The sequence below is a fragment of the Tympanuchus pallidicinctus genome, unplaced genomic scaffold, assembly GCF_026119805.1.
Source record: "Tympanuchus pallidicinctus isolate F22 unplaced genomic scaffold, pur_lepc_1.0 scaffold6, whole genome shotgun sequence".
Classification (NCBI taxonomy): Eukaryota; Metazoa; Chordata; class Aves; order Galliformes; family Phasianidae; genus Tympanuchus; species Tympanuchus pallidicinctus.
Window position 1 is genome coordinate 7,968,268 of NW_026294780.1, and position 26,488 is coordinate 7,994,755.

At 36.6% G+C, this 26,488-nt stretch overlaps 1 protein-coding gene across 2 annotated transcripts in view; it reads right to left on the reverse strand.

Annotated features, from left to right (window-relative positions):
* Positions 1-26,488, reverse strand: part of GABRG3 (gamma-aminobutyric acid type A receptor subunit gamma3) — a 302,472-nt gene that overhangs the window by 273,991 nt on the left and 1,993 nt on the right. For both annotated transcript variants that reach the window (XM_052664511.1, XM_052664510.1), the window contains exons 2-3: positions 25,445-25,593; positions 11,237-11,304 (exon numbers count right to left, since the gene is read on the reverse strand). In XM_052664511.1, coding sequence (XP_052520471.1) covers positions 11,237-11,304; positions 25,445-25,593 — 217 coding nt within the window. The remainder of the gene's footprint in view (positions 1-11,236; positions 11,305-25,444; positions 25,594-26,488) is intronic.

A 26,488-nucleotide genomic window follows, 5' to 3' on the forward strand; every position in this document is an offset into this window, starting at 1 on the left:
CAAAAGTTCTGAGCATAAATTTGGGCTAAACTGAAACATATTCCCAAGCTGACCAGTCAATGCATCACCTTCTTTGTCCTCACTAGCTAGAATATTCTAATACTACCAGTTCAGGTGGACATTTTTGAAATCCAGAGGAACTCCTAAGTAATTCCTTAATCACCTTCCCTTTGCAATTTATTAATCTAGCTGTGCCACAATCCAGTTAGGTGAGTTCCAAAATACAGGTCTACCTTTATGTTTGTAATAAGTTCTCCTGGGTTTCCTACATTTCTTCTCACTTTCACTTTCTTTATATCACTTTCACAGTATCATCCAGACCACAAAGAAATACTCAGACATATTTGCATAGATATAATTTCAGATACTAGAGAATTAGAGAACGCATTGTGGGGAAAATAATGAAGGCAAACTTAGTAGCTTTCAGGTGACTGCAACGGGATAATTTCCTCATTATTATTTTTGTTTTGCTTTTTATTAAATGAGCTCTACAAAAGAATTTTATTAAAGACTCCAGTGTTACGCATGAAAAACTAAGTCAGTGCCTAATGGATTAATTGGAATTAAAAGTAATTAGATAAATAAAAACTCTAGAAGCTTCAGCCTGTGGACTAGCATATATGGACCCATTTCCATTTATTTGTGTTGATGCAGTCTGCCATTTACATCAGGTGAGAATCTGTGTCCCTGTGGAATTAAGCATACAGCTTCAGGCACCAGGCAGATCCTTCTCTGCAGTGTATGTCATGTTTACTCAGCCCATCCAACAGAGTAGAAATTCCCTGTAGAAATATATTGGTGTTTGTCTTTGCCTTTTCCAATAGTGCAAATTAAGTGAAAATACAGAAGTCAATGAGGATCCAACGTGTTCTACCACCAAAATAAACTTGGGTTTACTTTGGACCTCATTATTATGAGCCTTTCCATGTGGAATATTTTAGAATTTGGATTAAATTTATGTTTGGCATAGTTCCATTCACTTCCTGAGAGACTAATTTAGCTCTTTTATTGTTAATGCCATTTCAAACATTATGTATAGGTATCAGCATAAGTCAAGAACAGAGACAAAATCATTAACTGTGTTTACCTAGATCTTTACATATACCTTAATTGAATCACAAGCAAAAATGATTGCATGAACTGAATTTATCCAAAATTGTTTGTCTGATTTCAAGCCAACATCAAGATGAGAAGCCTATATTATTTTGACCAAACAATGTAGCTTGATAGCTCATCTCAATGTCTAATGAAGTAATGCTTGCATAATGCATGAAGCATAATTTAGGAAAATTGGAACTGCTTTGCCTTAAAGATCGCCAGATGTTTAGTGAGCATGTGATCAAGTGACAATTTCACCCAGAGAAATGAAGATCACGACTGAAGCAGAAAAGTAATGCAGGAGGAAAATTTTTATTTCCATTTACAGTGGGAAAGACCAAACAATGCCTGGGTGATCTCAATTTGTCAACCACCAGAATTAAGTAACTGACATCATTAGAGAAAAAGTTGCCTTATTACTGTACAATAACCTCTGTAAATCATAATGATGAGGTCATACCTTTCTACAGTTCACACTCTTGATTGCCTCGCGATTCAACCTCAGACTACAGGCCTTTCAGGTAACAAAGAAGTCATAAGGAGCCTCTGCTCATTCTTCACCTTGATGAAATATGCACCCAGAATTTGCAAGCACTGAACTATCAAGTCTGATGTATGGAGTCTATGTAAGCAGATGGCCATTATTTCTTTGTCTCAGTTACCTGAAGCACCTTACCAAACATGAACTATCCCCTGAGTCTACTAGCTGCTATTTTCAAGAATAATTTTGAGAGGTGGAGTCTGAAGACAGATTTAATTTATTCTTATTGGGTAACGAACACTGCTAAAATAAAAAAAAAAAAAAAAGAAAAAAAAAAAAGGAAAGAAAAAAAGAAAAGAGCACAAAATCCTGGGCACTCATGCCCTTTTCCTACTCTGAGAGGGACACTGAAAACTTCAAGCCTGTTGAAAGAACTTATATCTAATATACTGTCTTTGCCAATTTGTATTTACAACTGAAGCAGAAAAAGGTGCAATAGACAAGAGCAATGACAGGTAGTCACCACTTGCAGAAATTAGCAGGAACATAAGCAACACTGAGACATAACACCAATGCCAACATTGAGCCTATGCCTTTCCATATTCAACAGAATTAATGAAATTTCGTTTCCAAACTTCTTCTTCTGAAGATATTTAGAAATCTCTCTCAAGGATAAGGATCAGGAAGTCTGAAATTACATGACTGTCTTCTCAAAATACTTTCCAAACATTTTTTTCTTTCCTTACGTTACAGTTCACTGTGATGCATCACATTTGTTCTGATTCTCCCAAACAGTCTTCACAAGAAGCTTTGGCTTCATAGAGGGAGATTAATTCAGAAGTGGATTAGATGGCATCTTGATATTCACTGCACTTATGTCAAACATTATAAAGCACCTGCATGACCAAGAGCTTTTCCATTTTACTAAATATATTTTCTCTGTAACAGCTGACCTAATTTCCTTCCTTTAAATCATGTTTTACTAAACCTCAAATCGCAACAGGTGCAAAACCCCTATTATTACAATATCATTTTTATGACTAGCATTTCCATGGAAGAATTCTTACATGAAATATGAAGTATTCTCCAGATTTCATCCATATTTATATTCCTACCTATATTGAGTATGCATTATCTATGTATGGAAAGTATCAGTGGAACTCAGGCTCATATACGTATTTAAGAACCATCAAAATTTTTGGTATTTGGCCACTGGAGGGAAGAGTTTGATACCTTCCTACCTTTGTGATCATAGTCCTTCACAAGTCACATGTATGAGAATTACAATGGATTATTGTAGCTATGTGTTTAATGCCTCCCAGGTAAAGATACATAACTAAGTTCCTAAAGCATTTTTGAAAATCCTACTATCCTTGCAAAACATGCCAAATGCAACTCAGAAGTAGCAAGGATCTGTTTCCAAGTCTTCCAAGGAACACAGTTTCCTAGGAAAGTTCAAAACACACAGCTTCGCAGTAAGCACAAGAAATAGTCAGAAAGGGAGGCAGCAGTTTCTTCAGTTTAAAAATCTCACAATTCCTTGAGGAAAAAACTATGAAAACAGGTAAAGAACCTTGTAACTGTCACCAGTTTTGGCCACATTAAAGTCTCTTCCCCAGGTCAAGAAAGTAATGACGATTACAGTGATTTATAAGGAGAAAAATGTCTGGTGTTAGCAAAAGTGTTTGTATTCCAAGATCTCCCCCCTGTAGGCTTCTGATTGCAGAAACCTTTTTTTTTTTTTTTTTTTAATTTTTATGTTCTGTCTAATCAGTCACTCAGCAGAAATACCTTGTTTGTACTAGAAAAGGCATGTCTTTGAGTACTCAAGAGTCAATGGACTTGGAAGGAAATGATATACAATTCTCTAAGCCTTATTCCTCAGCAATGAGGCAAAAAAGGAAATTATGTTTAATTAGATAACAAACTCATATACAGGAGGAAAAAATGTAGGCTCTTCTGAGTTTTATTCACTGTAACAAGTATGTGGAAAGAATCCTAGAATAGCTTAAATTGGCAAGGCCCTCTGGGTCCATCTGGTCCAACCCATGCTCCAGTAGGGCCACTCCCCTATGAGGAAACGGTAGGCCACCATGAAGTCTCCCCTCAGCCTTCTCTTCTCCAGCATGACTATTGGGAATATAAACAGTGCCACATGGCACTCTAAATCTCCAAGTCTCCAAGCTAGTTTTCTCCATCACGAGAAGGCAAATGCAGTGTATTACCAAGTATCCGTGTACACTGGTTTTCTTTGTGCTGGACAATGATGAGAGACTTCCTAGGTTTTGAGACTTTACTCTGCAGGATCTTCCAAGCATTGATATTTTATTACTGAGGGAGAGCAGTGTGTCTGAGCCTAAACTTAAGCACAATTTCTTCATGAAACTGGGACAGCTAAGCTAACAGGTGAGAGGAGCTTGTGGCATTGTCTCAGGACATAGAATCATAGAATGCCTTAAGTTGGAGGGAACTTTAAAGATCATCTGGTGTTCTGATATCACAGGTTATATTGCCCCAGGTGCAGGACTTTGCACTTCTTGTTGAACTGGTATTTTACTGAAAACTGCTGTTAGCTGTTACTGAAAGAACTAAGAAAGACCAGATTCTCAAAACTATGGTTCAAACTATGTCAATAGCAGGCAAAAGTTCAATAAACAGGATGTCAGAACAGTACCCTTTCATAGGTGTCTTCCTGGAAGACTCAAGTTCTTAGACAGAATTATATGCTCGACCACTTAAAAACTAAACCCATCTAAACAAAGAGATTCTCAAAATAGCCTCAAATAATCCAATATCCTTCTCAACAATTTTGCCATTGTGTTTCTAAATTAGCTATTTCCAAAAAACTGGAAGTAAAGGAAGGGAAGCTATGAAATATGGAATAGACAAGAATGGTAACCTCTACTTTTTAAAGGAATGGTTACCATGTGTACACATATATAAAGCCTAGGACAAACAGGCCCAAGAAACAGACTACATAAGTGAGAGAAATCAAGTGTAAGAACCTGCAGGAGTCTGGAAAGTAGGTTCTTTAAATCCATTTTACCAAGTCTAGTTCATACACTCAGATGAGGCTCTTTTTAGATATTGCAGCATTTATCAGCTACGAAAAAGATATTCAGTCCAGCTGTTCTTCAGTTCCTTTAGTAAAATGCATTATGAGCAGATGAGGCACTTCAGTCTCTTGTATTACAAGAAGTTGATCAATTTGTTATACAGCCTTTAAGATAACACTTAGATAACACTAAGGCCAATCCATCTGTATTTTGTGTTTCTGCTTCAAATCTGCTAAGACAGACCAGCAAAGAGAAGATCAGGTCATTACCAAAGACTCAGGACATCATTCCTCCAGTATGCAAATTGGACTTCAGGCTAACATAGTAAAGAATAACAAGAAGTATTTCACTGCTACACATCACAGCACACAGGCTTCATTACAAGAATATGAACATTGTACTAGTCCTTGCCATTGTACTTCAAACAAAGGCAGCCGGAGACCTTTATCCAAGTGTTCATTTTTTATTGCATGTATTTTTTAAATACACAAATTAGGGCATTAGAGAAGACCAAAAGTAGAAGCTAACAAGGTGATAGATAAAAATACAGAACACACACACACATGTACGTGTGTGTGTGTGCTTCCTCCTAAGTATTATTTTTGAGACTGGATTAGCCTCACACAAACTCCATGATGGAAGGTAAGGAATAAGCAGATTTGTTTCAGTTTACTGTACCTATCTCCCAGATCTGTTTCCATATCCATGCATTGACTGAGCTTAAATCAACAAAAATCAGTCTGTGATTTTGATTTATCAGCAAAAATTCATGCAGCTTTATAGTCTTCTGTAATTCATATCCTTTTATCTTGAGTGCCCCAAGCTTGATGATAGTATATGAATATGCTCAAGAAATAAGAATAGTAATCTGATTATAATCTAGCAAAATGCTTAAGTTTACCATTAGTACTATAGTTCTCCTAAGTGAACAAAACCATTAAAACTAAACTTTAAACTAGAACTTTGGTTCTACTTTAAAAACCAGGCTTGTTAAATCTGCAGGGAGAGATACAAACATCTTGAGGCATTCCATTACTCTAGAGATTATGTGAACTCACTAGCTAGGAAACTTACCTTTTAAAGTAACAGAAATTTTCTCCATACACAAGTGCTGTACAAACAGATTAGCCAAGACAGAGGGATACAGTTAGAAAATGACACCCTAGGTTAATAATGAACACTAGGATATCATGCCTGCACTCAAATACCATTTAGCATGATCTTTGAGAGGCAAGAAGAATAACATTATGTAGAAGGAGATACGAAGGAGATACACAAGGAGGTGAAGAACTGATTAAATTTTGGTTTAAATTAGCTTTGCTTTAGTATGGAAAGATTCACCAGGTTAAGTTTCTATAGTTGTAGATGCTCCAATAATTAGTTTTAATTCTCTTATAAATAGAGTCTAAAAATATGCAAGAAATTCAGACTTCATTATAAGCTCTGGAAATTGTTTTAGACTAGTCTCCATTTCAATAACGTTCTTTTAAATACCCGTCATGCCTAGTGGAGAAATAAAATGAGCATGCGAGAACTCTGATGTTCAAAGAATTCTATCAACACATTAGGGGGCAAAAGAGAGTAAGGACTGCCTTTATAATACAGCACTTAACAAAACTACCTTTTTTTTTTGTTTTGTTTTGTTTTTGTTTTTTTTTTTTTTTACAGCACTGAACAGAAGGAAGCATCCATAAAGATATCTGACATAGTAAGAGGGCAGAGACAAAAGAATGAAATGATGAAACAGAGGAAAGAAAAACTCCAAGAAGTACATTTTCAGATTACCTGAGACCAAAGAGATGGGCATATATCCAGCAGATAAGCAATTAACAGTTTTACCAACAGCTAAGTACAGTTGCTAAGTTTGTTTCTCATGCTGTTTCTTCAACATACTTTCTCTACAGCAGCATTAAAATGAGGTTCCAGTTGCTAAAACTCAAGTTTCTTCCCTCACCACCAGTTTGCACTTCAGTTTCAGATTCCCAGAGCTACTCAGTTAGAAACATAAAACAAAATACAGGTATGTACACACACATTTTCATCCTATTGAGATTGAATAGTCTGTGTAATCTGAGCATGTTTACATTTCTATTCAGCAAAACTGCTCATGAGGGACTACTTTTCCCCATCATTTGCATTCGATTCCCACTTTGTATACTGACATGGTCTCTCTCCTTTTTCTTTTACACACAGTTTCAACTTCTGTAGGAAAAAAAAAAAAAAAAAAGAGGTTGCAGGGAGCAATGCTAATATCTCAGTTTTATGAAACAACTTCCAAAACACTTCCTGTTGTTGACAAAAATTGGATTGTTGACAAGAACTGGAGCATGAATTTTAATCTAACAGCATATGCTTCCTGGACATAATTTTGAATTGTGTCAAATAATTCTGTGTTAAGTAAAATGATATTAAGTTTAAAAATAAAGTGACATTGAATTCATACACTTATTTCAAAATATAAAGCATAGAGAAAAAAAGAAAACCAAGATTTCAGATGAATTTTCAAATTTAAAAACATGATGTAGGAAATCCATACTAGCAGTGGAAGTATGTTCATTATATTTATAGATTTATTTTTAAATACCAAAAAGTGTAAATGATTGCAATAGATATGAATATTGTATCCTACAAATCTGTGTCTCTAGCAACATTATAACACAAAATGACAACTAGCAGACTTCTGTAACTCACTTTAAAAAGAGATGAAAACCAGAGTAAAGGGATAAAATATGAACATGGGAAGGACTGTTTAAGGCTTTAAACATTCATATGTCATTCACAACAATCTTTTTGCTTCAATGCTTCTTTTAAATCAGTCTAAACTTTTTTTTTTTTTAATATATATATTAATATATATATAATATAATATATATATATATTTATAGGGACAGGTATTGGGATATTTAAACAGTGGATGGCTTTTATCTGTTAGAAACCCACCTTGAAAATTATAATGGACATTCAAATATCTCAGAGAAATCTTTCATGCCACAGGCAAAATAAGAGTGTCCACTATCTGTTCAGAAAAACAGTTTCTTTTGTCATCATAAAGATGCTATAAACTATGAATTTCTAGTAGAAGACCACTTGTATTAACTTGCTACAATCAGCAATCAGTTGTTTTTTTTTGTTGTTTTGTGTGTGTGTGTGTGTGTGTGTGTGTGTGTGTGTGTGTGTGTTTTTGTTTTTTGTTTTGTTTTGTTTCTTTTTCCCCTGGTGAACTTGAGATTCTAAAAAGCTATTTTTTAAAGCAACTGGAGAATTGCTCACTGTTGAGGACTTTGTGAAACAGCATTAACCCTCAGCAAATACTCTTCTGAATCCCAGAAAGCAGTCAGCTGTATATTCCTGTGGACCATGTCATCATTGGCACAGAGAACATTACCTTGATTGCAAGCCTTTTTAAAGTGATCCCCAACATTTATTCCCCTTGTGGCACTTCTGATCTCACTCTAAGATTTCTTTTATGTCAGGGGCACAAGTATTCAGATACAATTTATCTGTGACATTGCTGTAGTTGAGTGTCTGGGATCAACTATCCTTTTCCTGGCAGTTAAAGTAACAGTGATATATTAATAATCGATACCCAAGTCTAATTGTTATCACAGCAAAATAACTGGCAACCTTAAAGGTCTACTCTACAAAACTCACTTGAACATTCAATCGAACACACAGTGAATGAACACACTTAAGGAAAATGATTTTACTTTCTAGGTTTCACCCACAGGATTAAAAGTACTGATGAAAATTGATAAGAAAATACACCTGCAGAGTTGAACCCCTGGAGAAGCGCCCTATGATTCCTTCAGAAGTACTGCAGATTAAGAAAAAAGTGATAGAGCCAAGGGCTAAGTTTGGAAGTACATACACAGCATGGAAGTCCTCCTTGTACATGTTGATGGTCTCACTCTCGAAATAGAGGAGATGGAAACCAATGTAATCATCTTTTTTTTTTTTTTTTTTTTTTTCTCAATCAGCCACAACATGCTGAGTTACTCTTACAGAATAGCTCAACTTTTAATAACAATTTAGGGGAGAAAAGCAAAAAGTTCCTGTCCTGCTGAGAAATATAAAGGGAAGTCAATACATAGTTTCTCTCTTTTTTTTGTTTGTTTTTTTTCCCCCCATTCCTGGAATACTGTTCTAAATTCTGTATAGAATTCCTCTCCCTTTGAGAGTTCAGTTACGTGATAAGAATCAGACTGAAGATGGTCACTGCCTTCCTCTTCTGCTGATACAGGTCATTATCAGCTACTGTTTCTGTTCAACTGTTTGCGCATCCATGATCCACTGTTTCACAGGTTATATGAAACACAGCTTTAGATAAAAATAAATGAAAACTTGAATTTTTAGTTCCAAATACCATGTGGATTATTTTTTGTCTTTTTTTTCTCCTCCAGTATAGATTACAGAGCATACTGTAGCTAAGCAGTTAAAATTGGTAAGTAAAGAGGAGAGCAGCTCCTCAGAGCAGTTCTCAGAACAAGTCCTCAGAGCAGTTCTGTCACTGAAGAGACAAGTCATCATTCAGCACCATAACTTTACATTTGGAAACACAATTTCCCATATTCGTGATAAGTTTGAGACTCAGAGCTCATTCCTCTCATGTAAGTTTCAATAAACTCTGAGGAAAAAGAGTACAAATTAAGCCTTTGGACAAAAGTTTGCTATATTTATGTGCCTAACATTAAGCTCCTTCATCAATAATCAGATTTGACAACAGATTTGAAGTGAAGTTGAAGTGCTTAGCTAGTTCATGTTCATTTCCAGTGACATATACTGTCCACAAACTAGGACCACTTCTACAGTTCAACACATTTCCATGCAATTTAAATACAAGCTTTAAGCAGATTTGAATTCTTAAAACTATGAAATTTTTTTTTTTTTTTTTTTTAAATTTTCATTCATCATTATTCTATTTACTGTCTTTCCCTTACAGCTATTCTAACATTTTTCAGCTTTAACCAATAAATATTCCAACATTAAAGTGTTATTGACTATCCCATTAAGAACACTGACTACCAAAAAGATAAAATCTGCATTCCTTTCATTGACATTTCATTGCATTTTTTCATCTTGGTGCCAATCAATAAAATCTACTCATGTTTTGACTGCACCATCATAATCACCTTCCAAGAACAACTGTTTGTTTCTATTACTTTTTCCATCTTCCTACCTGAAGCAATTCCTATCAAATGCCATTTTAATTAGTATTTCACATTCATTTCTTGAATGAATTCACAAAATACTAGGTAAAAGGTAATTCAAATAAGCAAAAGAGGAACTGTAAGCATCTTTGCCATTGTCCCTTTGAACGGAGTACCCACGCAAATGGAAGCCATAAACACAATAGTTCTTCATGTAAGTCTTTCTTTGGTACACAGCTGGAGAAAAGCAAGATAGTTACCTATTTATCAATTCAAGAATGAAGCAGGTCCTGCCACTGCTTGGCATTTAATGCTTCACATAAAGAAATATGGCTAATATATTTCTTACTCTTTGCATACGTGCCCAGGTTGTTCCCTGCACATGGTTTGTTCTGTCTTTACTTGCCAGATTTCCCATTTCCAGAGGCAAGAGGAGTCTTTCCTCAGCCAATGTTTGATCCGCTGCAAAAATTTGCATTCTCCTATATACATAGGCAATAACAATCAGCCTGAGTGGTCAAACTTCAAATTCAGAAGCATTTTTTCCAAAAATACAAGATGCACATGCAGCACAAGTATTGGATCCATCTATCACCATTTTACCCACTGGTCTTTGGCTATCAGCACAGACATCACTAAGCCACTGCTTTGACGAGTTGGTATAAGAGCTTTACTAATAAGGAAAGACATTAACAAGCATATTTTCAGATTCTCCATTTCCAAATTCTATCAAAATAAAGACCAAACTAGTTTACAAAGCATACTGCGCTGAATTCTGAGCAGAAATTGCATTGAGGACTCACAGTAATTCACATCCCTACAGCTAGATAAATATTCAGTTTTCTTTCTAAATATGAATGCGTTGCTGCAGAACTAGGAATGTCTTGGAGTTAATAAGACCACAATAATTGATCAACCATCATCACAGTATTACGCAAACTTTTCAGTTTTTCCAGTCTCTACACATGCAGTACAGCTATGGATAATTCCTTCAAAATTATAGTGTAAGGTTAAATATTGTTGATAATTTCGTGAACAGAAAGTGACAACTGAAGAAGTGATGGATTTAAAATCAATACACTGATAACACATGGTGACTCTTCTAATGCTGTACTGTGATGCTCTGTATATTTGACTGACTCTTGAAAAAGCAACTCAAGAATTTTCTTGACAGTAGCTTTCTTTTACACTTATTTTTCCCTGTGACTACTACTTCACCAATCAAGATCTACCAGCATTTTATGGTGGACAACACAGAACAATATTACCTGAGGATTTGTCCCTTGAAGAAATACAAAAGAGTCATCTGAAAACACAGTGCTAAAAGCTGAAAACAGAACTAAATCAGCAATAAATGTAACTTATCCCAGTAGTGTTTATTATCTTTTTCAAAAGCCAGCATTGATGCCAAGACAAACAGTCCAGATAAAAACCTTTGTTAGCAAGGCACTTACCATATTTATTGATGATACAGGACCAATGCTGTTGACATAAATGTCAACATCAATAACTGTTGGTTTTACTGTGGAGAAAAAAAAAAAAATCATTTAGTATTATTTTTATTTATCAGAAAACATAAGTAATCACTTTAAACATTTTCTCCCACAATTATCATAAGGTTTATTCTACAGCTAAAATCAGGAACTACTGAGAAGCAAGGTTATGTATTTTTAATGAAGACAACATTCTTTCTTTCCTCCCCAATAAAAACTGCCACAAGTTACAGCTCACAGCACATTATCATCATGATCACAATTTACCTCAGTGGCAAAGAAAATTAAAGAAAATTTTAATTGCCAAACACAGAGGCTCAAACTCAAAATTTGAGATACTGCGCTATTTCTAGTTTCACATCAGTCATACATCTTCTTCCATTTCCTCAATATTCACGTATGGCATGCTTGCTCCGTAACAGAAAAACCTTTCTAGATTATCTCATCTTACTAGCTCTGAATAAAATCCATTTCACTAAACCTTAGCAACTTCCCTCCTTTCAGTTTAGACTCTTTCCCTCCAGCTCACATTGCCTTTGCACTCATTCATCTAATGCTCTTTGAATTTCATTTGGTTAAATCAACTCATGTTTTTCACAAGGCATTCCACGTTTTCAGACTTCCAGAGTTTAATTCAAAGACATCGAGTAGGTCAGGACAAGATCTCTTTACTTCAGGCCTTGAGAATTTAGATTCCTTTTCGCATCTTTAGTGTCAAAATACCTACAGAACAGTTGCTTTGTCTAAAGCTTATGAAACCATTGGACACAAAACTGAAGATAGATGGGAATCTCCACATATAAAGATGAATAATTTTTGCCTCTATTCTCAAATTTCAGACTAACAATGAGATGCTGAGGAGTTTTAAGTATCCAGAAAGCTCCACGATTCTAAAAAAAACTATATATGGGCAAATTGACTTGTCATTTAAGACTTGGGGATATATTCCCTTCCTCACAAAGACTACATCTAATGTTTTAAAAATAAATAAATTTTAAAAAAACTAAAATGGGCACAAATAGTCATCACAGATAATAACCATTCTCTGTAATTCATGAAGCACCACACAAGTTGTGGACTGCATATTGACAGGATATTAGGGACCTGTTTTAAGGTCATGGCTTAAAATTGTCTGCAGGACTGGCTAATAAACTCAGATCTTCCCTTCAGCAAAAGAAAATCTGAACTCAGCTACTCAGCTGAACAAGCACAACTGATTAATGCAATTCTAATTGTACCCAGTTAATAACTAAATAGGAGTCTAGCAGCCTCTGGTAATGAGACGCCTCAAAATGCAGCAATAAATGTTGCTACATAGTAACTGCTAATGGTAGGGAACTGCAGCTCGCTCTTTTACCAAGATAACATACACTGAATAATACACTCTGATCTTGTTAGGACTTTGGAATGCGTCCAGATAGAAGTTCAACACCAAGAAGTTCTGGTAAACACTAATGAGACTAGATGCAGTGATGCACACAGGCATGCAACTGGATCTTGGTAGGATCAGGGACCAAGGTCAGGACCAGAACACAATGTTTAAAACCCATCTTTGTTCAATCACTAGGGTTAAATATATAAATAGATTATGAAATGATTATTCCTCCTGAATATGCTGGGCCAAGTTGACCTTGTGGTGAGAAACAATAAAAAAAATTCCACTGATGCTAAAGAGAATTTGGTCTTACATATAGTAAAAGTCTAACCTCTGAGCAAAAGAAAACTGAACTGCAGCCACTTCCCATCCCAAACAAAATCAGCATCTAATCTCAAAAATTCCCAGAAAAAAAAAAAAAAAAAAAATCAAAATTCATGTAAGCTATTATATTCCCAAAACAAGAAAAAAACGCAAGTTTCTTTGAATGATATTTTGTTTTCCTGGTCAGTCAGAAAAATAAAATTGTAGTACAACTGCATGTCAAGTACATCTCCAGATTCTGGAACAGAAAGAAAAGTACAGTTCTTGTTGCACACAGACTCTCACGGATATAAACAGATAGCTGAAGAACCATCAGGTGCAAGCATTACACTTAGACGGGATTTTAATTCAAAATACAAACAGTAATGAGGCAAAGATTTTAAGGATTACTTCACTCAAAACATACTAAGAAAATAACTGAGTCTAAAAGTAATCATACTTATGCTTAGAAGTTACTCTTCCTGTACTAGCCTTCAAAAATAAATGGAATTGTATGAGAATAAAGAAATAATTACATGATCAGTTATTTTGAGGTCTATTTTTCTATATTCTACATATAGTTATGAATGCTCAGTTCAGGGGCTGATTAAGCCCTGCACTGTGCAGTGTAGCAAGAGCTGCAGATGGAGTTTTTTTTCTTGCACTGAACCAGCCCTCTAGGTCTTGGTTGATAAACCATAGTGTTAATACCTCACTAAAAGCAACAGCAAGATTGCAGATGGATCCCATGCTCTAGGACCATTTTGATATTGGCTTCAGTCCAGAATAGTTCTGGAGAACTGTCTCAGGAGCTCAGAAAAATTACTAATAGAACCATATGTATATCACATGCTGGAGAGAAATTAAAGGTTGTCAACAAATATATTGACATTCTCAAAGTTCTTTGAATTGGTTTTTGATATATGGTAGTTAACTTTCCCTGAAAGACAATGAAAGTACATACAAATGATTGCACTGTGAGGCTGCTAAACAGTGCTATTTAAGGTTAGCTAACTGCTCATCACAATCATTCCATTTTCAAACACGCTGATTTTAACTGAGAAGGGGATTTTTCTAGCCAATCAAAATATCTGCAAACAAAACTAAGGTCTTGCCAATATTTAGCTAGTAGTCCCCATCCGATCCAAATGCCATGTCTTTGAGGCAGATGTGTTTATATTCCAGTCAACCTTGTGACGATCACATTGCAATGACATCCAAGTGAAATTTGTCTTCAAATGTCAAACAGTTCAAGAGATGCCAAGCCGCAGGAGTGGTGAGCTCAGTGCTGTCTGCAAAGCTCACTTAAGCAGCAGCCAGGTGAACACTTAACCAGTTAGCCTAAAGCTGGGTCAGGCATGTCTGCGCAACTATGAAGTACAGCAACTAACAGGCTCTGTGCAGTCCTGACTTGGATTTACACATCTGAAGTCTGTCCAAATAGCACTCATGCTTCTGCACAAGTCATAAATATTTTGAATTATTTTTAAAAGTTTAATGCCTGTAAGTATTTTCATAGTAAGTTCACTTAAGTATGAATTGGACTAGCTTAGCTCTCATAAATTCTAAAATAAAGTTAAAATTAGTGTTTGTTGAGAGCTAACCTTTCTTACATTGTTCAAGCAACTCTTAACTCTGAATTGTTCTGCTCTTGCCAAAACACTGGTAGAAAAAAGGTTATGGATAGATATACACTTATTTCTTGAAGCAAAGCAATTTAAGGAATATGACCACCTAACAAATACAAGGCTTCTCAATGCAAAAAAAAAAAAAAAACCAAAAAAAAAAACAACCAAGATTGGCTCTACAGTAATGAGATATTTCTTGAAAATATAGTGATATTTTATATTATCTCATTTGTACATAAACTGCTATTTTTATAATGGGATAAGCAGCAATAAATAATTACACAGTTATTAGTAACAGTGGTTAGTAGTGATTACAGTGTTAATGCTTGCTTTGCATTAGTGATGATAAGAATTTTCCTACATGATATAACAGGTGACATCTAATTACTTGTTTGTTCCTGTAAGAGAAGTTATTTCTCATCGATAGTTGCGGTCAGCTAAAATCTTTGTGTGTTAGGAAAATCTACCACACTTCAAGAACAATATAGTAATGGGAAAGTACCAATGAGGGGGAGAACAAAATAAAACAAAGAAAAACCAAAAACATTCTCTCTGCATGTAAAAAACGGAATTGAACAACAAATACAACTCGAAGACCTTCACATGTTACAGTCAGTGAAATTCTGATACAACTGTAATCCCTATGATTTAAGATCTAACTACCTGAAGAGGAACGCAAATAAAAACCAAAAGGAATATTAAAAATTAGACTTCAAAGAAAGCACACATGAGTGCAGTATCAGGATGGGAACAGTCTTATGAGAAGTACTATATTCACATGTAAGGTGCCTTTCTGACCAGAAGTGTGAATGACAGCATGCATTAGAAAGAATCTCTCCATCAGTAAGAAATAACTTTTATTCTTCATATCTTAGCATTACCATCTATCAATCACTACCTCTTTCATCTTCTACCCATCCTTCCCTAATACACAGCTGTGATTCCTCTGGTATTGTGGTGTTTAGGAATCAAAACTGTACATCTTAGATAATTAGCTTGGTTTTGCAGTCAGTCCCTGAATCTTCCATTATGGTTTTATTTATATCCATAGGAAATAGTTCCTATGTGAAACCAGAAGACCACGCAAGAATGGAATTTGTTCCTGCAAAATCTAGAAAGCAAGGTTTGGATAAACAGCAGCAGTCACTGGAACACTACACAGTTGCAAAAGAGCAACAGTGTTTTATGTGAAATAACATAAGCAGAAATTTTTTCTTGTTTAAAGATGACAGAATAATTTATTGCTTGGCGCTACAACACTGAAGCAGGAACTACAGCCCTGTACATCTGCCAAATTTACAAATGCTCCCTTAGAAAGCCTCTTTGATAAGCAAAAATAAACAAACAGAAATCCACTTCAAACTGCACTTCTGCACCTAGAAGAGCTAGGAGATTACCTGCCAAGGTAATCACAGAAGTAAGGAGAGATTGAAAACGGACTTTCTCATCTAACAATTCCCAGGTTTTTCCTGACCCTTACTTTTCAACTGATGCTTTCCTGAGACTGTATACCGCTCTCCCAATCTCATCTCAGATTTCTTAGATGAATTTAAGTTAAGAAAATTAGAACAAGCAGCTGCTATAAATAGTTTTTGGTCTGACAGTTAGCTGAAGAATTTGGCAAACACTAACTGTCAACCAAACTTTCCTACTCACAGTGCCTCTTAAGAAAAATACTCAGTATGAGTTTGTTAGTTTGCTTCAAACCATTTCAGTAAGTAATCTGCCAGAAAACCAAAACAACACTTTCCAATAACAAATTAAGTAAATAAATAAGGACACATTCCTTTTTCTTTTTAAGTAGAAACACTACATTTGAGGGCCTCAGGGTCACCACAATAAATAAAACTTCTCTAGATATCTTTTTAGTATGTTTCACAAGAGTTTTACCCAAGAGGAGATGTGAAATGCACAGTTTTTCCCCCAACAGCAGAGAAGCTATAAGCCACATAAGGTGAGCAACTAATCTCTGAAATTCTCTTCTACTCATCTCAATAACTGAGAAATTAGAAAAGCAGAACATCAAGAAAAAAGTTCATTGTCGACAGCATATCCTAATCAGAAATGTTCCTGTGCAAGATTTTGTAAGAACCTATGTTTGATGACTATACTGGCACCAGATGAGGACTATGTGTTTTAAGATGCATCTAACCTATTTTTTATGTCATCTTTTAAAACTCATACACAGATTTTAGTCTTCAAAGTCCAAAACTTGGTCTTTGGAGTTACAGTAAAGCAGTTTACGCATCATTTATAAGCCTTGCTATTAATATTCAAAGAAATATCAATGATAAAATTTGCAGAAGAAAGTATCAATTACTAGAGATGCTACAGAACTAAAACTGCTGCAGGCAAGTGAGAAATCCCTTCTACCCTCCCACACAGAATACAGATTGCTCTTGTCTGCATTGAATAGCAACACTTTTCTCAGGAACATTCCTCTCCTCAGATAGGTGTGTTTTTACATAATGCATGGGCACTAAAATAGTTTTCCTATTTACTCCATACCCATGGAAATGGGCAGCTAATGGATTTCCAGACTGGTGACTGAACCAAGTTTCCTGAATAAAGATAACTCACTTTCCTTTCCCAAGAGAAAAGAAAGCATCAATAGGAATTAAGACATTCCAGATTTCTGTTTATGCTCTTTTTCACTTCATGAGCTCTCACTAGATACAGCAGTCTTACTACTACCTAAGTCCTGATCAAAGCATTCCCAACTAACTGTTTATTCAAGATTTCTTTCTTCAACATAAGCTTAAATTAGGCTAGCCTCCACGATCCCCTGCAGTGATCAAAAGTAGAGAACTTGAAGCCAGGACTATAGCTTTTCCTTTCTGAGAGGTAACATAGTACAAGCATAAGTTACTTCCTCTCACCTTCATTCTGTAGTACCTTTACACACTGTTTAGCCCTGCAGGCATAACTGTCTGAAACAACTATCTCACTCACTACTTCCTAAAAACTCTTATAGGCTAACATAAAGAAGAATTGCACCAGAAAGTGGCAATTTTACCTTGCATGACAATTCACAGCTTTCTCTGCACTATGATCTAGAAAATATTTTGATCCAGGAGGCAATAAGCAACCCTCTGTCACCACATATGGGGAAACCCTGCTGGAGCTAATTTTAAAAGTATCAGGTGCAGCAATCAGCAGCTAGCAAAAACAGCTTGACAGCCACAGTGGTAATAGCCTGTGGTGCTCTTTAGGGTGCATTTCTGCAAGACCTACTAGGAAGACAGGTCAGAAAGAAAAAAAAAAAAGAGTTCTCAGAGCTTCAGAACTTAAAGTTGTCACTTAAGGTGCACTTGAAAATGCACCTTTATATAGCAACAGAATAAAAGATGTGTTCACTTGCTCAACAGATCTGCTCCTTGCATGCTTTTAACTGCTTGAGATCTGCTATTAACGTCTGCCCAGCTACCACAGTAAAACTTCTGTGTTTGCCAACATAAATGAACCTACATATTTCTGCTAGCTGCACTTGTACAAAACTATTCAAGGTATTGAGTTGCACAGCTGTTTGTGAGAGAACACTCTTGTCTTGAAGATCTTTGGTAAGAGTTATAGAGGCAGTTCGGGAGCAAATAAAACCATTCTGGCCCCCAATACGGCTAGAGCCTGTGAAGTTAGAAGACACAGGTATTAAATTAGGAGGGGTCTGTCAGTGTGCAAAATATATACTTATACATTGGAAAGTGAATTTATTTGGAATTGTGAATAGACAATAAATACAGTAGAGATTGTAGGGTTGAAACAGGTCACTCCAAAAGTAATGCCTCCTATTTATTTCCATAGAAACTACAACAAAGAGTATAATAACACTGTTTGATAGAGGAAATTCTCAGCTACAAAACACTATTTTTCAACTGTTTTTCAACAGTCACCACCATTAGTTACACACTTTTTGCCAGCTATGAACAAAAGCCTGCATGCTGCACTCATAAAAATCTGCACCAGAGGAGGTGCCCCACTTTTGCCATCACCTCTGCTGATACACACCACCCACTGCACCTCACTGAGATCACATCTACTGCTTGGTCTCCATAAACGTTCAGCAAGCATTAATGCATGTCAGTGAGTGTCATTTTTTCCACACGGAGGAAGTCAGTGATATGCTTTTGCTTCATGTGCACTGCCCTATCAGACACCACTTTGACAGAATGCCTCTCTGCTGCCATCTGTCATGGAATGGAATAATGGCAGGAAGGTTCAAAATCTACTGTCATGCCACAAACATCCACTTCTAATATTGTGGGCCAATATAATAGAACAGGAGGCATTACTTTCGGAGCAGCCTTTGTACATGAAGAATTCCAGAGGAATCTTAGTTACTGCAGCATAACCAAAAAAAAAAAAAAAAAAAAAAAAAGGAAGGAAAAGCAAGCTTCTCTTTTCTGCCCTTTGAGTGAATACCAGTAAAATCAGTATCATTCATTACTGTTTTGTCTCTCATTTGTTTTTCTGCCTCATGTCTGACTAGATGTCATCTAAGTGACTCAGAGGGACGGGAAGTTCTGTCTTTCAACTTTATATTCCTTGATTTGGGGTTTTTGTCTTATTTCAGCTTTATTACCAATACTTGTGATAACATTCTACTTTCAGTTGCCCTGAACAGTTTGGGTACGCTTGATAGTATTCCCCTCTGGTTGGCTTTTTTCTCAGCAGCATTATTTTACCTCAGTCTCTGATACAGAAGCTAATTAAAAGTATTTAACTTTCCTTGGCAGAGCATAAGTAAAAGCAAAGACCATTGGGGCAGCCTAAAACTCAGTGGAAATAACATCTGTACTGATTTTTTAGGCTTTTTAAGCGCTAGAAGAGAAATTACCGATTTCCCAACAATGCTTCTCTCAATAGGAACACCATGGGGAAAGGCAATGGGCAGCAGTTCTAACTGTTTGTACCTGGCAACTGTGTAACTCGTTCTAGTCTTGTTGTGCTCTGGGAAAGTGCTATGGCTTAAATATTACCTATTGTGAGCATGTGGCTTTTGCCATGGCAAGTCTGTGGGACTGTGGTATAATCCACATGCCAGGCCTCCTCATATTTATATTTCAGCCATCCTCTATACCAAAGAGGTTTTATCAGGTTGGCTTGCAGAATGTGCAACAGCAAGTTTCACATTCACGAATAACCTGTGCAATAGCATCCATAGCAAAGCCCACCCCCTCGATCCCAAGCCCATCCATAGGTTACATCTCTTCCTTGGTGACTTGAAGTGTCACAGGCCCATTAAGCTACAAATAGTTCATCCTTTTGTTGCCAGTACAGATCTACCTGAGTCACTTCAATTCCAGTGACCTGATCTACCTGCTGGTTGTTCTGATGTTCTTCAGTGGTACTACTCTTGGGTACATGAAAATCTACGTGATGATCCTTTACAACCATGTCCTCTATCCAGGCAACAATATCTTTCTACAATGCAGTGGCCCACATGGGTTTGCCTCTATGCTGCCATTTGATCTGCTTCCATTGCTGTAACTACCACAGGACATTTGCCATCATCCAGGAGTCAGTGTAGAAATAGAGCACTGGCCACTTCTCTCAGCAGCAATGCCTGAAGCCAGCTAGATGTCTTTCACTTCTGCAAATTGGCTCAATTTACATTTTTCTTCAATAGCCTCTGCAACTCGTCACCTCGACTCCACACCGCAACCTTACACCTCCATAGCTTTCCCACAGCTCATCACTGAACAAGGCATATTTCTTCTCATTTACTGTCATTTTATTATGTAGTGGAGTCTCTTCAGCATGTGTCACCTTCTCTTCTGGAGATTTTTCAAAATCTTTGCCTTTGGGCCAGTCCATATCACAGGAGTTGGAGGGTCCATTGCACTGTCATCCGATCCAAAAGTATTCTCTTCCCCTTGAGGATGCTGAATAGTTTTGAACAGATCTGGGTAGGCAGAGGCCAGGTCCCAGCACACTGCAGTGATTTGTGCCTCTCTAGAAAGTCTATAAGGTTTGCTACCTCAGACCTTTTCCACCTATTTCACTAGTTTTTCAGCATTCTGCAGTTACTCAGAGGTAAAATTTCAAATCAGTAGGAGAGCACATTGCTGTAGGCACCTGCCTGTACCATCCCATACCCCCTGCCATTCGTTACTCTCCTGCCTTGAGACAGATCTCTGGGTGATATTCTTGAATAATTGTTTAATCTTAAACGTAACCTGGAATACATTCATGATACATAACAATAGAAGCACACTGGCTTGAATATCCCAAGGATATTCAAAATTCTCAAGACCTACTGTAACTAGTCTAGAGAAAGACATAAATGTAAAAGAAAAAGGGTGGCTGAGGATCTGCTGGACTATGTCCTTCTCTGTCTCAAAAAGCTTCATTAATAGTGAAAAAAATTAGCATAATGACCAGCAATTATCAAACCACCATAACACTCCATGTTAACACACTCCAGTCAGATCTGCTGTTATCTCAACCCTTTGTGACCCACATAGTGCACCAAAATGACTGTTGTGGTTTAACCCTTTCCCAGCAGGATGGGGGAGAGAATTAAAAAAAGAACAAAACTTTTGGGTTGAGACATAACTATTTACTAAGACAGAGAAAAGGAAAAGGATAATAATTATCTCTCTCTATATAAGTGAAAGTATATAGCAAGTGATGCACAAGCAATTGATCACTACCGACCAATGCCCAACTAGTCCCCAGCGAGCAGAAGAGAGTGAGGTGAACTCCCACCCACTTCAAAATTCTCCTTCCACATGATGTCAAATGGTATGGAATATCCTCTTGGCCAGTCTAAGTCAGCCATCCTAATTCTGTCCCTTCCCAGTCCTTTGTTAGTATGAGTCAAGACTCTGAAATGGCCTTGTCTCTATACAACACTGCTTAGCAGCAACTATAAATATCAGTGTGTTATCAACCTTGTTTTTCTCCTAGAACCAAAACATAGCATCATATCAGACACTTTAAAGAAAAAAAATCCATCTCAGCTGAAACTAAGACAGAAAGGTATTTCAGAAGCTGGGGAAAAGCACAGGTAATTGCCAGAAGGCTGAAGAGCACTTGATCAGACTGCAGGGTTAGTTTAAGAATATCCTTTTCACTGAAATCAAATGTGCTGAAGTAAGTGACTCCTTGCTAAAGATGCTTATGGAAAGGTTGTGTTCTTTGGAAATTAGCAGGTTGAGGTTAAGATGGGAACTCAAAGTTTAGTTCAGGTTATGAATGACTGTTAATATTACTATTGACTTGTCACAACATAAATTTTGTACAACATTAGTTATTGCTTCTGAGCGAACAAAATGAAATAAGATCATTCTCCTGAGCTAAGCAAACTAGCCACTGAAAGGCAACTCTTGAGACATAATGTTCTTCATGCTTCAATTGAACAGTGCATCTTAAGTCTCGTTTGGAGAGAGGGTTTTTTTCCTACTAGTATCACTAGCAGAATCTCTTATCTGCCAACTCTTTTGATAGGTTGTTTGCATAGTTTCACAATAAGTGAAGGAAAAAGAAAAAAAAGGTTGCATATTATCTTCCACATAAGGAAGTGATGGTAATGCCTTCACAGTTCAGAATGGATTACCTGCTATCCTGGTCTGGCTCCTTTTATACCATGCAACAAAGCCACAACTGTCAGCCCTGTAATTCTAACTGGTAAAAAGTGGGTGAGAATCATGCTAAGATACTTTGTCTCCATAAAACATTCTTCCTTTTAATCAGTATACCAGTGTAATCTCTTCAGTGTGAGGTATTTTCCCTTTCCTTCCCCTCAGTTCCAAAAGGCACATACATTCTGTGTTTTATTGGTATTCCACCAGATGCTATTCTTATAATGAAAACTTTCCTATGTTCTGATAGTTATGAAGATGAGAACTCTGACAAGTGTGTTCCCAAGGTGGATGCAGTTAGACATTCCTCTGCTGGTGGAAAACTAATTTCATGTCTGAAGACTGAAGGCTCCTTTTACCTAGATATGTTTAATGTGTCAGATAGCTGATATCCTTCACAGTGAAACTACTTCGCCTAATACTTGGGCTGTTCAATCTCTCCTTCAAAATCCAGTCCTGAAAGTTTGAAGATGATGTTTGTACTGCCCAGTTCTACCAGCTGAACATAAATCTCTGCATATATTCTGACCAACACTCATTGATATGAAAACCATGTCCAAGCGTATTGGAAGATGTTCCTTTTCTGAAGAGAGCAAGCTCTATTCTGGCTTCTCAGCATTGACCTACACACTCTTTACAGTGGTTTAAACGGGCTGGGTTGGGCAGGAGGAAGAAGAATGGCTGAGGGTCTGTTCACAGGACTCCATTCACTAATGACCTGAAGATAATATAACACTGATATACTCTGTGCTCATGGTAGGCCAAGTGGGCACTCATAATAGTCCTGTACAGTGATAGATAGTGCCTGGACTTAACCGAGCTAGCCAGAGCATTTGTTTCCCTGGGAAGGATGGAAGACTGCAGAGAAGTCACTGCCAGGGCCAGCATGCATTTTCATTTGTCAAAGTTTTTCTCTAACCATGGCCTTTGGCTTACAAAAGCACGTTCCCAAGTCACTTAAAAATTGCAATCCTAAACTGTGAAAGTCCAGAGAAGTACATAATATTTTTAGGTTTTTCTGACTACATTCAGAAAGAAGGCCTGCTAAAGTTAACCGATATCAGAAACAGTGCACTCAGGTAACTGAGGGAAGAGTAATGTGGCATGAAATGGTGAGTTCTCTATCCTGTGGGACAGCAGATTTGTTTATGGATTTAAATTGCAATGCAAGTGCTGCCTGTAATGAGTAACTGATTGCATGTTAGACCAAGATTTAGCCCCCACTGTCCTTTACAGGCTGCATTTCTGTTTGATTCTGAAAGTTACTTCTCTCTTCCTGGTCCATTCCATGCTTTTTATAAATTCAAAAAAACATGCATTTTCTTACTACATGTTCTGTGCCTATTGCTTCTGTTAATATCCCTTTAACTGATAACATATTGATACTGGGATCTTTGTGGCATGGACACTGTTCTATTGCCAAGACAAGACCATCATCTAACCTGGAGGATAACTTCTCTCAAACAGAAAGGAAGATGTGATGGTGTGTGAGCAACCAGCTGGCAATTCAGGGAATAAAGCCTGATTCTCTAACATTCCCATGGTGTTCTCCTTGACAAATGAGGCAGCTCCTTAGCTTCAAAAGGGCAATGTTGCTTATCTACATCAAAGGTAGGAGGAGGGAAAAGGGACCAGGGAAGGAAGACAAGAGGTGAAGTAACTTCTCTAGCATCTGAACAATGCTCAGCACAAGTTCAGAAATAACCAGATTCCTGTCAAAGAGAAAAATGGCATAGGACTGATATCTTAATCGAAACAGATAGGAAGTAGTCAAGAACTGTAAAGTCTGTTTGGTACTATATATGAAGAACTATGTAATTTAACTCTCTTCACTACAACGGAATTTATGAAATTTTGTGGAGAGACAAAAGGAATTATTTCAGTGACAACAATTTTCCAGTGCTGCAGGATATGTCTGACCTCTATAATTTTATGGCAACTGACATGGGGACTTTGAATGATTACTTTGTCCCACATAGGCATAACATAATTTACTCTGCCTGAAGACAGTGATATGAGGACACAGTGTACAAAATAAAATAAAATAAAATAAAATAAAATAAAATAAAATAATTATCTGAGAACGTCTTCCAGATGTTGATAGGGGTGGGGGAACTTCATTAAAGCACTTCTCCACCAGATATTCAAGATCCAGTATGAAAAACATACATGTCAGTCTGCATTGGAAATAAAGACACCAGTCAAATATGATCTTTTTAAAGACTACAGGAAAATAAAGTAATAGCTATGAAATAAAATTTAAGCTCCTTACTTTCACAGCGTGGTATAGTTTTGGGTTTGTTTGTGTTGGTTTTTTTTTTTCTTTGTCTGGAATTCTTGTGCAAAAATAATTCAAATGGGGAATATCTACAGAAGGCTCTTACTTCCATCTACACTCACCCAAAGGGATGACTTACAAAGTATATCAATATGCGTACAATCACCAAATAGTGGTTTCAATTTTAATCAGTGGCAGAAATTCTCTCTAATCTCTTTGTAAAAAATTAGCAATGGCAAGTTATCTGAGGTGGCTGTTCTCAGCATTCTCTGATCCCTGTTTATTCCGAAATGTATGCAAGAAGGTGCAATTAGCGTAAATTATAAATTACCTCTGGTTTCTGTCATACAAACAGTATGTGATCAAACGGAAGGCAGTTGTGCTAAAGCCATTCTGATCTACGCAGATATCTACTACCTCATATCTAAATATATCCCTGTATGTATTAGTGTTGCACATGAGGCGCTTCATTCTGTCAGGTTTATTTGGAGATAGAGTGTTTTCTGGATTGGGAGAGTAAAAAAAAAAATTTAGAGTTGCCTTATTTACAAAAACAAGTCTAAGTGCCTTCCTATAAGCACTGAGGAATGTAACTTTTGTGATCAAACTTTACAGGGAGTAGATGCACATTCTTCTCTTGCCATGTCTTACTTTTTGGTTTTTAATACACTTAGTTTTTTCTGTCACTCCTCAGAACCTGTGGCTTGAGTTTTCCATACTCCTGTATTGGATGACAGAAGAGCAAAGTATGTTTGCAGTCCTGCCAAAGACCTCGAACTAGTCTTTCCATATCGCTGCACAAACTATGCATGCAAAATAGAGCTTAGCATGCCAAATTACCTCCACATCTTCCCATGAGAACTAGCATTTAGAAAATGCTGACCTGGAAATGAACTTGAGCCAAAGACAATTAATCTCCACTTTCCCAAATATATAACCAAACTGTAATACAGTGTCTTCTCTATAGATACTTTTCCTCCGTGTGCAGAAGGGAGTACTTACATCCAATATCTGGCCGTAGTTTTTTGTCATACTCTCTCAACAGCTTGTTTAGTATCAAGGTCACATCTGTGTCTTGTGTTTTTGGAGCTAAAACCCATTTTTGGTTGGTTGTTCCATCTTCATATTCATCCTCTTCAACCTTTCTGGAACTGCAATAATAAATCAAATAAATGGATGTTATTTTACATAACTAAAAATCTAAATTTACATTCTGAGTAAATCTGCACAGTCTTCTTAAGTTTTTGGTCTTTCCCTCAACTGTGTCTATATACTCAGCCTTAAGCTGTTTTTACAACAGGACATTCCAATCAACATCTGCTAGATATCTGAGAATGGGTCAGAACTGAGAATTATTTGGATGTGGTCTTCTGCCAGACTCCAAAGAAGTTGTTACCTGTGAGTTACTGCAGCTGTCAGAATAGTTTTTTACTCTCTAGTATTTTGTACCTTAGCATTTTACACCAACCTATCCTTAGCATTTTACACCAACCTATCCTGACTGCATATTTACCCAGTACATTTACAATATATTCTTTCAAAGAGCAAACATTCACAGTATTACTTCATGAATCCATCAAGAAAACGGATCCATCTCTTGCACATAGGCTAATAAGAGTATTAAAAATTCAGATCTTTTAATACGTCCTGATCATTTTATCCTATTAATAAATTATTATATTCTCAGTGCTCGACTCTCAGTTTAATGTATTACAAGGCTTAGAATTAAGAGCTTTCTCCTTGCATATAAGATGGATTATCACAAGTGCACAAATACATTTTGTAAATTAATTGGAATTCCAGAGTCTCCTTGTGATTTCAACGACATTTAAGAAAAACAAAAACAAAAAACAAAACAGCACTACACCAAACACTGAGACTCTCCTTCACAGGTGGTATTATTTTTATTTTCAAAGTACAGCAGTGCAAACGTGGTAAAAGTACAGTTGCCCAGAAATCACAGCTGAAGCTATTTTCACATGACACTAATTTCATTGAGCAGCTCTTTGTGCATGAACAGTAAAATGTTGATTTGGAGATGTATCT